Source organism: Myxine glutinosa, chromosome 10, assembly GCF_964187855.1.
Source record: "Myxine glutinosa chromosome 10, kmMyxGlut1.1, whole genome shotgun sequence".
NCBI classification, from domain to species: Eukaryota; Metazoa; Chordata; class Myxini; order Myxiniformes; family Myxinidae; genus Myxine; species Myxine glutinosa.
Genome location: NC_136270.1, coordinates 73,304,321 through 73,318,850, shown reverse-complemented (window position 1 = coordinate 73,318,850; position 14,530 = coordinate 73,304,321). Strand labels below are relative to the sequence as shown.

Sequence of the window (14,530 nt, the reverse complement as noted above, 5' to 3'; positions counted from 1 at the left end):
TGATTATACATTTACATCTTCCACAATGCACAGCATTTCCTGCTGGTTCACAACACTAGATCTGTACTGTATAGGACAAGATACACAAATTACAATTTCATTTTTTGTTACAAATTACTAGATAATCTACCTTAAAAATTAAAAAAACAACAAGTACAGATACATTCAAAGTACACCGCCTCCATGCAACAACAACAACAACATGCATTTTAAGGCCATGTTCCCTGCTAGAGCGGGGGTTAGCCTTGCGGTCCCCATGACAATCTTCTCCATTTTGCCCTATTTTCTGCATCTCTCCTTGTTATTTTGTTCTCTCCTTGTTATCTCCTACTGCATCTTTCTGCCTCCATGCCAAATAAATAAATAGCCTCCAGCGTGCGGCATTGCCGGGGCACCTTCGGTGTACAATGGGAGAGGTTACAATAATTTTATTGATTAATTGCGTAATTAAAATCAATAAATAATAATCGTCGTAAAATAATTAATCAATTGGCTAATAGCATACCTCAACCACCAGTGTTTCATCCAAAGCTGCAACTTTTTGAAAATTAATTAAATAAGTCATTAATCGAAAAAATTAAAGAATTGATTCATCAATAAATAATTAATCAACGAGAACGCCACTTAGTGGAGCGCATACTCCTGCCGTTGGTCAAGTTGGAGCCCTATCTTCCAATGGTAAAAAATCCTTCAAAAAATTCCTGGATCCAGAATAATATCCTGAGCTTCACCAAAAACTAATCAATTCTTCCTTATCGCAAGGGCAATCATCCCACCAACTTTCATCCAAATCCGTTCAGAACTTTTCCAGATATATTGTTCACGAACACACACACACACACAATCGAATGCATTACTCCCTAGCGGGAGTAATAATATCACATGTTTAATAAATTACAAATGATGCAAATACAAATAAATAGATCACATGTTTAACAAGTTGGAATCTATCTTCCAATGGTAAAAAAATCCTTCAAAAAATTCCTGGATCCGGAATAATATCCTGAGCTTCACCAAAAACTAATCAATTCTTCCTTATCCCAAGGGCAATCATCCCACCAACTTTCATCCAAATCCGTTCAGAACTTTTCCAGATATCTTGTTCACAAACACACGGATACACGGACACACACACGGACGGACACGATCAAATGCATTACTCCCTGGCGGGAGTAATAAATCAAAAATATCCTTAATAGCCACAGCACTTGGTCACTGTTGTGGCCGAATATCAGCTTCCTAGTTCAAAGGGTGCCTGAGATATTGCCCAGATGAGAAAGAAAATAAGTCATTAATAATGAAAATAAATAAATAATAATGGTAAAATAATTAAACTATTAATCAATTGGCTAATATAATATCTAAACCACCACCATTTCATCTGAATCTGTAACTTAGAAAAAATTAAGTCATTAATCGAATAATTAAATAAGTAATCAATTAATCAAATAAATCAAAAATACCCTTTACAGCCAAATCACTTGGTCATTGTCATGTCCAAATATCAGCTCCCTAGCTCAAAAGGTGCCTGAGATGTTGCCCAGAAGAGAAAGGAAATAAATATACTTAATTAATCGATAAGTAATTCATCAATTAATTGATAAATCAAAATATAAAAAATACTGTTTTTGCCAAAGCACGTGCGCACAATTGTGTCCAAATTTCAGCTTCCTAGCTCAAAGAATAGCTGAGATATCGCCCGGACAAACAAACAACCGGAGTGAAAACTGAGTACTCCCTTTCAGCGCGCGTCATCACCGGGCCCCCTTCGGTGCCCGGATGATGTCATGCAGCGCTTGGAAATGGAATAGGAAAGGAACGGTGTACAATAAAAATTGCTACAGACTTCACATGTTCATGGGGAATCCAGGAAAAAGGTAACGCCGAGGTAAATGTTCAAAGGAAAAAAATGTGGTCCAATAGACTGCCGTCACACAACTTATGACATCACGTTGCATCATTACATTTTATACAAAAGTGACCACAAAATGAAACGAAGATATTTTTCCGTGGTTGAGAAAAGAAGGCAAATTGTATTAAGCACAACTGGTCAGAGCAAGAATCTGATTGGTTGGAAAATGCCAAATAATTGCAAACACATGACAGTGCAGTGACTAGGATGACAATTGTACACATTGTTCCACATCATCCTACTATGAATTTGCAATTCGTCACTGACTTTGACTCGAGGATCGAAAAAGCTATAAATCTATAAGTTTTAAATGGAGGCCCTTGCTACCATTAGAGCATTTAAGATGCACCAGATGAGGCAAGAAATGGGGATTGATGCTTCCAGCTTGCTGTCTCGATGACAAGACGCCTTTTGCATTTTCGTCATCGCCATCCCTACCCTGTTTAGAATCCCATGCAGGTACAAGCAACTTGCTGTTGTTCTTAAATACTGCAAGGCTCAGAAACTTTACTCAAATATAGAGCATGAGCGAAACGGTGTTTTCATGCAAAGTGTGTTTCATTTATTGAGCAACTCTCCCATTTATTTACTAACGCAGACCGATACTTTTACACTGCTCAATACAGCAGTAAACATGGCGAGATCATAATTGGCAATAGTATTAAAGAGGCTAATTTAAAAAAAAAGTGTCTTGAACAAGGTTAAGAACACCAGAAGGACTTCCATCGGTTAAGATAGCAAAGTGGTTACGAAACCAATGTAAACTCTGCTCAGGTTGCTTTGGCAAGGGATATGTCCGAGTTCCGTTGCCACGCAATACAGACACACACAGTTGTGGCAAAAATGAAGGCCTTGCAAGCCAAAGCATAAACATTGTGTGTGATCGACGGAGGGATGGAGGTCGGTGTTGCGCTATGGTGAAAAGGCACTCCGTGTTGTAAGGTCGGTTGAGAGAGGTGACAGCTTGCCTGTAGGCCACTGTGAGAAGACCTAGGCTGCGATTCATGTGAGGATTTCTCTGCGTGTGCAGCCTGTGAGCACGGCTGGCTCTCCGATACCGTACAAGATCAAGCTTGCTTGGTCAGTGGCAGCCCAAAAGAATGCTAGGGGTACAGGGCCTCTTCACAAGTAGCCGCACACAACAATAATCACTTAGGGCCCATCTGCCCAAGCAGGAGGCAATGAGTTCCTGTTCAAAGTCGTCATTTAAAGGCAGCATTTGGTACAGAGAAGCATCCAGCACGGCGGCGTTAAAAACCATGAGGAAAAATAATCCCAAATGTAAAACTCGTCCAATTGTGCAATACAGAGGGCAAAGTGTATAAAACCCTTGGTTTAGCAGTGTGGGTCCGAGTTTGCAGATTGGCAGGATGCAGAGGTGTGTTGAAGCTACAAGGCCGATTCTCATGATGGCTCTACTCCTAACCTCGTGTCGTCGCAAAGTTGGCACCGTCAGTAAAGGGCAGCGTTCTTCTTGAGTACGAGCTGTCGCCATGGAGGAAGTACCGCAAACACCTCACGTGTCATGCACAGTGCCTCCTGTTCACCCAATATGAGCAACATAAACATTAGAAAGGGAGGTGAGGTACAAAAGTCAACGTGGAAGTGAGAAGCCACACAAGGCCGTAATTGCTGCATTGGTTATTTACTTTTGTATTTCGCTCAAACGCGAACCAGACAAGGATGTACATTAAACATTTGTAATGGAGATTAGGAAGGAAGGAAGAAAAGATGGACAAAAACTAAAAACAATTTTATGCTAGCGAGGCATCTGTGCTCCACACAGATGTGAGGCCTGTAGCAGACAATACAGAAACGGTGAATGCCAAACCATGAACCAATAAATTCCACATTCCTGGGCCATCTTCATTAAATTCCATCCATAAATTCCACAAAGTGAAACTTAACGGCAGCTATGGTTGATTGGAAAATAACCTTTCGCTTGGATTCAGGGGGCCAGCAGGAGAAACCTGATGGTGGAACATGGTGATGCTTGAGAATTCCTCCATAATTTCCATTTATTGTGCAACAAAATCAAACCAATAGAAAATAAAACACACTTAAGCTTTTGGTCGTCATAGATTTACGTTACATCCTTTTTGCCAGTTCACCTGAAAGTCCCGATCGGACAGGTAAGCCTCGAGACGGAGAGGATCAACACCCGCAGGAAGGGGCCTCGTGCGCAGGTCCTGCAAGGAGTAACGAGCCTGCTGCAACTGTCCCAGTACCTCCTGTATGGGCTTCGGCAATCCGGGTATTTTGACTCCGGCCTAGAATAACGCGCAAACCTTGAGATTACAACTTGTGAACGTCACCAGAATAGGAGACAATAAAAATGTTCACAAATCCACTATTCTGAGGACAAATGGATGTTTATTGAGAAGATGCAACAACATTGCTCGGGTGATCCAAAGTTGTATTAGTGGTGGTATCCACAATGTGGGCAAGTTTTATCACCACCTTTAAGAGTGAGCAACAATTTTAGAATTTTTAACCTTGAAACACAAGTTCTACAGAAACCTACCATATATCAAGCGAACACAGACATTACATTTCTGATCTCAAATGTAAGAGTTCAAAATAGCCAAGACCAAATATATTGAATGCACAGGTTGTGCGTGATTGATCAAACACAAGGAACGTTTTTTTGTATACACAGTCGAGGCTCGTAGAAGAGCTGGTACACAATTGATCAGGACATGACAGGCCAGAAGAAACAGGAGAGGGGAACCAACAGCAAAAGTGTTCATTAATTAATCACCAATCCATGTGTTGTACATTATTTTGAAATGCTTACAACTCACTTTTCAGCCTTGATTGAGCGTCTATGTGCAAGAGTAGAATTATTTAATAATTAACTCAACGCATGATTATGATTAAACTGTTGAGTTCATAGAACACCTTACCCAGCACAGTCTTGTCAAAAAGGACGTGATAAGGATCTTTTAAACTCTTGCTTTGCATTTGCGAGCACTATCTAGATTTGCTCCGAGTCACAATTTTGTCTGAATCTCGATGTTTCCCAAAACATATTGGATTGGTCAAAATGGCGGAACATTTTATACACGTCCTGCTAAACTGGAGCTTTTGGAAGTCCAAACGAGGCGATTTGTGTTCTATAGTGTTGAAGTATAATGCAATTGAAATAAATTAAAAGGTTCCAAAAAGCTGCAGGAAAAAAATTCAGAAGTTTACCGCCGTTGATGCAGCGTCTTTTACACCACCTCATTTAACACGTTGCATTAGTTCTCCGTGCCTGTTTTTGGGTCTTTTATGACGTGTTTAAAACAGTAAGTTTCCTGTATGGAATTATTTTCAATTTTGCCTGACTGCAGGACAGGCAGACAGTGTGAATCAATTGCTTCATCCCTCTTTTTGTACCGCACACAGGGTAATAATTTGATCTCTCTCTGTGATGTCATACTCAAGGCAGGTACTCTGCTGCCAAAGCTGCACCATGGCAAGGGTTACACCAGGTGGTTTGCCTTTACCTCTTCAGAGAAAGTATCAATATATCAGGTCAGTGTAAATTCAGCCCGCTGGTTACATCATCACAGAGGTGCTGCTGACGCAGTGGCGTTGTACGGAGCAGGGATTTGTAATTTGTTCACGGTGTTGGCGATAACTCACCTACTCTTTGTGAAGGACCCAGGGAGACATTGAACATTCACCAACTAATGCTGGCAGACAGGACGCACATCTCAACGTCCATCCGAGGGACGGCACATGCAGTGATGCCCCGCACAGAATGTGAAACTCCATGTAGGTGACAGTTTATTGCTGGGTTGGGATTCAAACCTTGAATACACAGATCAAAGATAAAGTGTGCTACCTCTACTGTATATATCCTGGCAGATAAATCATTCCATGAAATAATGCATCAAATACCTATTAAATCACCCACAGATAATGCTCGCTGCCACTTGCGGAATGTGGAGAGCGACAATGAACGAATTGTGAGCTCACAATTCGAATCACAGGCTTACACAAGCCATTGCAATCAATGCAACCACATCGCCCCTCCCCTATCAAGTTTGACCCTTGTGAAATGGAAAGGTAGACACCAGACCAATTTTTACCTGCTTTAGTCTGAATGAGCTGTGGAAAGGTGTGTTTGTGCCAAGTCTTGTCTGGATTGGTTTAAATACGAAGGCTGGCCAGGCCAAACCTTAATTTAGTGACCATTTTTTATATTTGACCCCTGCATGGAATGACCCCTTTGACCCAAAACGACTCGAAGCTAAATGTTTCTCCACATCCCCACAGGATGCGATTGAAATCACCTTCCGGCCAAATCTCATCTCGACTCAAATACGTATAATGGTTGGAGCCATGGTGAAGGATAAGAGTTAGAAATTTTTTTCTACACTTAAAAACAGGACGATAGCAAAGGCAAAACATGCGATTTCTTTAGTATTGCAGGTATGAGCCATTAAAATCGGAATGAGGGGGGATGCACCGAAATAAATAAAAAATAGTAATTGAAAAAAAGCATTCTGGATGTACTGAACCATGGTACCAACGTTCTAAACTTGAAAAGGATTGGTGCAGAAATTAAGGAATGGAATGTGTAATTGTTGGAAGCAGAGAAAAATAAATAGGAAAAACAATTGGATCAGTGTCCCCGCCGTGCACAATGCCAATCGGCGTAAACCCAGTCGAGGCCGAAGCTCAAGCACCCCCAACCGGCTGAGGGCCACGCCAGTGCACCCCCAAACGGCTGGCACCCAGGCTCGCACAACCCCAATTGGCTCATGCAACCTCACTCAGCTGGCGCCCAGGCTCGTGCAACCCCAATTGGCTCATGCAACCCCAATCGACTCGTGCAACCTCACTCTGCTGGCGCCCAGGCTCACATAAACACAATCAGCCAGCGCCCAGGCTTGCACAACCCCAATCAGCCAGTGCCCATGCTCGCACAACCCCAATTGGCTCATGCAACCTCACTCAGCTGGCGCCCAGGCTCACACAACCCCAATCAGCCAGCGCCCAGGCTCACAACCCCAATCAGCCAGCGCCCAGGCTCACACAACCCCAATCAGCCAGCGCCCAGGCTCACACAACACCAATCAGCCAGCGCCCAGGCTCACACAACCCCAATCAGCCAGCACCCAGGCTCACACAACCCCAATCAGCCAGCGCCAAGGCTCGCGCAACCCCAATCAGCCAGCGCCCAGGCTCACACAACCCCAATCAGCCAGCGCCCAGGCTCACACAACCCCAATCAGCCAGCACCCAGGCTCACACAACCCCAACCAGCCAGCGCCAAAGCTCACACAACCCCAATCAGCCAGTGCCCAGGCTCGCGCAACCCCAATCAGCCAGCGCCCAGGCTCACACAACCCCAATCAGCCAGCGCCCAGGCTCGCGCAACCCCAATCAACCAGTGCCCAGGCTCACGCAACCCCAATCAGCCGGCGCCCAGACTCGCGCAACCCCAATCAGCCAGCGCCCAGGCTCACACAACCCCAATCAGCCAGCGCCCAGGCTCACACAACCCCAATCAGCCAGCGCCCCGCTCGCACAACCCCAATTGGCTCATGCAACCTCACTCAGCCAGCGTCCAGGCTCGCACAACCCCAATCAGCCAGCGCCCAGGCTCACGCAACCCCAATCAGGCAGCGCCCAGGCTCGCGCAACCCCAATCAGCCAGCGCCCAGGCTCGCGCAATCTCAATCGGCTGGCGCCCATGTGTGCACTGCCAATCGGTGCCCAGGCACTCAGCCCCGATCTTCAACCAGGTGCTCAAACCTAATCAGCACCCAGGCACGCAGCATCAATCATCGACTTGGTGCACAATGCCAATCGTCTCCCTGGTGCATAGTGCTAATCATTGCCCTGCTGCACACCGTCAATCATCACCTTGGTGTGCAGTGCCAATCATTATTGATGCGCCTATACACCAGTTTGCAAATAGCCTTCGTGCGACTCTGACAATTCATGCACAGTATTCTTGTTCTAAGGTTTCCAGAGAGATGAACAAACATACTTCAAGAATAATGGAATTAATGTATCTGAAAGGAGTATTAATGAAGAGAACAGTTCTCATTTGAAGGGAACATCACTGGTATGAGGCATTTATAGGATGAAATCAATGAGGCAAGCTCTTGACAAGAATATACAAACCCATATAATGCGATTTCACAAGAACAAAAATAACCATTCTCCGAATCACGTCGTGAATGAGAAATGTTGAACTTGAACAAAAGGACACTCCGTGGTGCCAACATGCTTGGACAAGTGGAAATTCCTGATATGGAAATCGTTTTTTGTACGACCCCTTTTTCACCATTCTTATGCTAAAGAAGCAACGCATCAATAATGGTGCTTTTACTCACCGCTCGTGCTGCGGACTCTGCTTCAATGTGGGCTTCCCAGAACGGGAACAGGTTCGTAAAGGTCAGAGGTTCAGCACCGGCATGGACCAGAAAAGCTGAGCGCTGGAAACATCCTTCTACATTCCAATAATAAACAATCACACTCAAATGTACCATGTTGCTCCGAGCTGCACATCACTCTCTTACAAAGTTGAATTCAAAATCATCATATGGGACATCGTTACGGATTTATTCGCATAATTTGTGCCTAATATCTTTCAGGTGACACAAACCTTGGCTCAGTTTCAAGGCTATCTCGAGGGCTTGGGTGCGGTCTGCCTCCCAACGGATCCTCTCGGAGCCACGGCAGGCCTCTTCCTCGGGCCACCAGCCCTGCCATATGAACACAATGTCCGAATCCACCAGCAGGAACAATGCTGGAGAAAGGGGAATAAATGAAAGGATCGACTTAAAGCCTGTCCTGAAGCACTATGCGGGAGAGAAGTTTTGAGGTCTTGCATAGTTTTCCAAGGGTATATTAAAATCCTTTCTTGGAATCATTTGATCATATCAGTCTCATTGAGCCAACAATAAAACAGCAGAACTAGAGGGAAAAAAAAGTCTTAGTCATCTCTTATTACCTGCTCAAATAACCTCACATAGTGGTGGCGGCACAGTGGAAACAGACAAGGAGACCTCATCTCTGGTCTCGTCCCACAACCCCCTAATCTCTCCCCATCTTGTCTCCCGCTCCCTTTATTGTATGTTTTGTGTGTCCGTTTGTTGTTTTTGTGATTGATGTTAGCTCTTAGACGAGCCTCGATCTTGTATTAAAAAAAAAAAAAATCCTAAATCCAAGCTAAGGGCTCACCTCCACTCCGTCTCCCACTTCTCTCGACTGTGGAATTACCTCCATGAATCTGTCCGATCATGTTCATCTCTTCAAGTTAAATGGCAAGCCATCACCACCTCTCATCTTCTCTATTCCTGTTGTCAATCTTTGATATTTTCACCGATCTTCCTTTCCTGTCTACCTGCACTTTTACACATTTACCCTACTCATCAGTGTTTCGTGTCTGCTTACAGTTCTCCATCAAGTTATAAAAAAAATAAAAAAATGCAAATACACAAAAATAAAAAAATGCAAATACACAAAAATAAAAAAATACTTCTCCCACTCCACCCTTCAGAGATTCAAATTGGCAGTGCACTACCACCTCAAGGCCATCCTCCATCTCCAGCAATGATCTTTATCATTAATCCTTCCCTACTTTACTTCATCTTTTTTTTTGGTATGCCAAGTCGAGGCTCGTGTAAGAGCTAACAATATAACATATAATAAACGGAGCGGGAGACAAGAGGGAGAGAAAGAGGGAAGTACATCAACAGTAGAGACACAGGGACATCGGGAGATCTGTGAAAGGGAGAGGGCTGGGGCTGGGTACACGGGATAAACAAGATGGACACTACAGGGACTTTCAGGAAACAACAACATCAAACAACAACATGCATTTTAAGGCCATTTTCCCTGCTAGAGCGGGGGTTAGCCTTGCGGTCCCCATTTCAGGAAAGAAAACCGAATTTGAAGGAGGTAGATTTGGAATGTATTAACGGGGGTAGAAAAGATCAAGGTTTCGGATGGGGGAAGATGGTGGTGAACAGCTGTTTTGAAGACCGGGAGGGAGGAGTGGGATTGAAGAGTGTGAGGGAGTTTGTTTCAGAGGCGGGAGAAAAGAGGAATGAAGGAGTGAAGGTGAGCAGAGTTTTGTTTTTTGGCAGTTTCACCTTAAGAGGATTGCTGGCAGATCTTGTACGACCTGAAGGAATATTTGGGGGACAGAGCACAGACAGAGCTGGGGGAGCAAGGCCAGAGAGGAGTTGGTGGAAGAGAGAAAGACCACCAACCTGCCTGCGGTAACTTGCGTGGAATCCACCAAAATGACTTACAAAAACAAAGAACGGGCACTCGGTCGAGCACAATCCTCAGCCAGGCTGAACATTTGGCATCCCACTGATAGGCCGGATCATATCTGGATCCGGATCTTCACCAAAATCTAATCAATTCTTTCTCGTCACACACCCAACATGTCCACCAAATTTTGGCCGAATCCATTCACAACCTTTTGAGATACCCTGCCCACAGACAGACAAGACAGACAAGACAGACATAAGTGAAATAACAGTTTTGAGCAACTAGTGTTCATCTACAAGCAGGTTCCTTCAATTCCTTCTTCCCTCGTCTCTCTTCTTCTCTCTCCTGCTGTTGGTCTATCTCCTTGTGTCCACATGTGGTTCCACTGTCACATTGTCGGTGTGTTGTCTTCTACCCTGTTGCCTCACTCTTCCAAGAATGTTGAATTGTTTTCTCCAAAAATAACTCAGAAACATCTTGGAAATGTACACGTCACCAGGAATCACTTGTGAATGCAGCTTGCTAGGTGTGTCACAAATTTCTACAGTTTCTTACTACTAGGATGCAGCTCGCCAGTGATGAAGCCGCCCACCCGACCCCACCATCGCAGTCATAGATATGCAAGGCATTCATAGTTTAGAGTATTGACCCAAAGACATGGACGTCCAGAAAGATGTCATGGAATCTGAACATGAGACTTCAATACTTTTCTTGGAAGGTGTCAAGACCAAGCATGCACCTGATGAAGGTAATTTCAAATAAGTCATCTATGACTATTGAACACGATTATAAAATGTACAAAGATCATGAGTGGCAGAGCTAAAAGCAGTGTCCTCCAAGATTCTACAAATCGATTCTCAAGTTTGATGCAGTTCCTCCAGCGGTTTAGCAAGCGATAGATAGCAGCTTAGTAATCATCGACGGCCGTGGCATGCAAAGTCCCATTGGTCGGTGGGTCTTCACATGCACTCTGTATCACATAATCTTGCTTGCGCTGGACCTCGGTTCAATGCTCTGTCGTACCTGTGCATTACTGCTACCTAGCAAGGGATGTTGGCATAACTTCTCGGCACGGCGACATAAGCCATGGGAAGTTCTGCATGACAAAGTCATACATTAAACTTTTGAAATGACACTTTATGAAATACGGGGAAAAGAATATACATTTTTGAATGCCACGTATCGTCCAAGCAATTCATAGGATATGTGGCATTATTCGTAGATTCTATCATCGTGCCATATATCCTCCTGGCAATTCCGTTTATTTTTATTATATATTTTTTGTACTGGGACGCGAGGAAAGAGATGCAGGCCTTCTCAACAGCAGTGTGAGGCAAGCCTGGAAAAATGACAAACATCAGCAAATTGACGCTGTCTCACCAGGCTGGGTGGCACCATAGAGGTCGTCTTGCAGGAAAGGCAACAGAGTGGGCACACCTGGCGAGCGAGTCAGACATACGCATTCGGCAGCATGGAAATCTCCCGAGGTACTGCTCAGCTGAAACAACCGGAGGGTGTTCTCTTCTTTTCTCGGCTCTGAGCAGGAACATGAAAATTGGACAATGACGATTATAAATGAGAACACGTCAGGGAGGTGGGAGCACTATAAATTGGTATGATTAATGCTAAATCCTGTGTAAGCAACCACAAGCTTTTGCTCAAACCTTTCAGGAGCGAGTGGTATGCATTTCGATCTCTTCCTCCAACCGCTTCCCAGAATTCTGGTGGCTCCTTCCCCTCCTCCACTCTCTCTAGTGCTGGGTTGAGGCATGGTTCTAGTCCGCAGTCAGAGTAACACCTGTGAAATCACAAGTAGCAAAGTCGACTTTTTAAAAAGTGCTTGTAATTGTATGCAGCCATTAAAAATAACGGATTGTAAGATCATATTGTTATGTAGGTAGGGTAAAGGAATATCTAGAGCCAGGTAGATCTGAATAGGTAACATGCTTCGACTGTCGCGATAGGGAATCTACCTGTAATAAGTTCTGTGTGTAGTCCGGTTTGTCGGTTAAGATGTCTGCTTGTGAACATACCAGGATGTTCGTGTGCTAGGTAGTGTAGGGATTAACAGTACACCACCGATAGCCAAACCATTGGTGAAGTGCACAAAAGGAGCTTCGGCGCAGGAGGCCATTCGGCTCATTAAGACTACGCTACTCATGTATACCATTGTAAATTCAATCCAACAGGTCATCAACTAAAATTCACTTGGGAAGGAAGTGTGAGGGTGGAGGATTGGGGATGAGAACAATCGGGGCAAGCACAGACATCTATCTACCAGGGCTTTTTATACAGGTGCACCAGGCACAACGATTTTTCAAGTGACATTTGTAAGCAGGTCAAAGGTATTTCTTCAATTCGTGGTCGATCATGTAGAGAAAAATTAATATTTAGAAAAACAACAAAAGGCGGAACTTGCCTTTGCTGAAGCTTCCTTGCTGAATGCTTAGCAGCTTCCCTGCTCGAGATGGAAGTGCGGCAGCCATGCCAGAGATACAGGGTTTGGCCTGGTTTGTCAAGCAGGACAAAAGATGCATGCGAGCGCAAACTGCTTGCCTGGCATGGAACTTCAACAAGGTAGGCCTCAATGGGCACCTCACCACGTGAGCAATAAAGCTGCCGCTTGTCTGCAGGCACACAAAGAAGAAAAAGCGAAAATAAATTTCATTTTGTTTCATTCATTGCATTCGACTTGTGGCTAATTTACCATGGTTTGGAACACATCAAGAGCACTACAATGGATTTTACATTGCAATGCACATTAAGGATAGTTTACTTCCTACTTCTGGTTTCTAGCCTTCGCCAACCAACCTGCAAACTCAAACTCCTTTTATTAACACATACAATACATCAGCCAAGGCCCACACCCATGTACATATCAAGAACGACAAAGGTATTCGAGGATAACTTGAGAAAAATAAAATAAAGAAAAAGGAAGGGGAGGGTAGAATACAGTGAAAGAAAACCCAGCGAGAATAGAAGAGGTGAGCAGAGGAAGAGGCAGAAAATATCGAGGAGGATGGGAAGAAGTGAGGGGGGCTCTCGACACACAAAAAAATCTTCCATTTTCTTCACAAGTTGCAGATGGTTCTTCAATGTCTGGAAAATAAAGATGCTTCAGAATGTGAGTCCAACATGCTGGGAAACTTTACCTGGCTGTTTGTGCTCTTCCCTCTGGTGCAAATGAACAAGCATCGCACCCTGGAACAATTGTAAAAAACATGGCGATTCCTTCCCCTGCTGCACTGGCACCTACAGGAAGAGCACAGAAGATGAATATAAAAGTGAGTGTGGGGAACGTACAGTAGTAAACTCCTGCCCAAGCCCCCGCAAAAAAGACTCGTGGAATTTGCTGCCCACATGGACGAGGAAAAGCGTGCGGTGGATAAATATTATGCTTCAACACGTTCTCTGTCACACCAAGAACCAATAACTCAGATTGCTATGCCAATTACACCTCAACTTCCTCTTCATCTCAAACTTGCTTTTCCATCCACTCTTCCACAATAGGCCTTACCTGTGGCCCCTTCTCCTGGTCGAGTTCCACAGTCATGAGAGCAGACGCTCCTTTTTCATTCGCGCTCGCCCGTCGGCCTTGCCAGAAGAATAATGCACATCGTTCTCTGCCGGTGGTCATCGAACGCGACTCATCACGTCCTTTGGAACGTTTTCCCACTGAGAACACGTGAAACGGAGGAAGTCAAACTAAAAGCATTGCCAAATGGCTTCATTAACCAAGGGTTCAGCTCCACCAGGATGAACTACGCTTCTCAGCATAAACTAGAGCATATCTCCGCCTGGTTGGCCATATCACTCAATGGTGAGGAATCTTTTAATAAATCATACGAGCTGGATCTGGATCCAGGTCATCACCAAAATTGAATCGATTCTTCCTTGTCACACACACAACCTGTCCAACAAGTTTCGTCCAAATCCATCCATAACTTTTTGGGATATCCTGCTGTTTATAATTTCTGGCCCCATCTCCCAATGGTGAAGAATCACTTCAAAATTCTACTAGCGGATCCGAATTCGGATGTTCACCAAAATCTTATTTCGTCCTTGTTACATACGCTACCTCGCTGCCAAATTTGTCCGAATCCGTCCACTACTTCTTTGAGATATTTTGTTCACAGACAGACAGACAAACAAAAAAGAAGACATCATGCAGAGCACGATACTTGCAAAATACACCCCCTCCCCAAAAAGGGTTGCCATTGATCCAGAAAATTGTCCATTTCATAAAGATTAAAATTGACAATCTTGATCAAACCTCAGGTCAATAGGATGAAAAGTGACGATTTTTCAGATGAAAATTGATGATTTTAGAAGTTTCACCTTGAGTTGACCTTTGACCTCAAAATAGTTGGTTTCCCAATTCAATGAGGC

The 14,530-nt window shown here is 44.2% G+C and overlaps 1 protein-coding gene across 4 annotated transcripts in view; it reads right to left on the bottom strand.

Annotated features, from left to right (window-relative positions):
• Positions 1-2,451: 2,451 nt before the first annotated feature.
• LOC137434099 (supervillin) overlaps positions 2,452-14,530 on the bottom strand; it is a 203,458-nt gene continuing 191,379 nt past the window's right edge. For all 4 annotated transcript variants that reach the window (XM_078785767.1, XM_078785769.1, XM_078785768.1 and 1 more), the window contains 9 exons: positions 13,659-13,816; positions 13,294-13,393; positions 12,561-12,768; positions 11,806-11,939; positions 11,522-11,677; positions 8,523-8,666; positions 8,251-8,366; positions 4,024-4,182; positions 2,452-3,451 (listed from right to left, as the gene is read on the bottom strand). In XM_078785767.1, the coding sequence (XP_078641893.1) occupies positions 3,365-3,451; positions 4,024-4,182; positions 8,251-8,366; positions 8,523-8,666; positions 11,522-11,677; positions 11,806-11,939; positions 12,561-12,768; positions 13,294-13,393; positions 13,659-13,816 (1,262 nt within the window). In that variant the 3' untranslated portion in view covers positions 2,452-3,364. The remainder of the gene's footprint in view (positions 3,452-4,023; positions 4,183-8,250; positions 8,367-8,522; positions 8,667-11,521; positions 11,678-11,805; positions 11,940-12,560; positions 12,769-13,293; positions 13,394-13,658; positions 13,817-14,530) is intronic.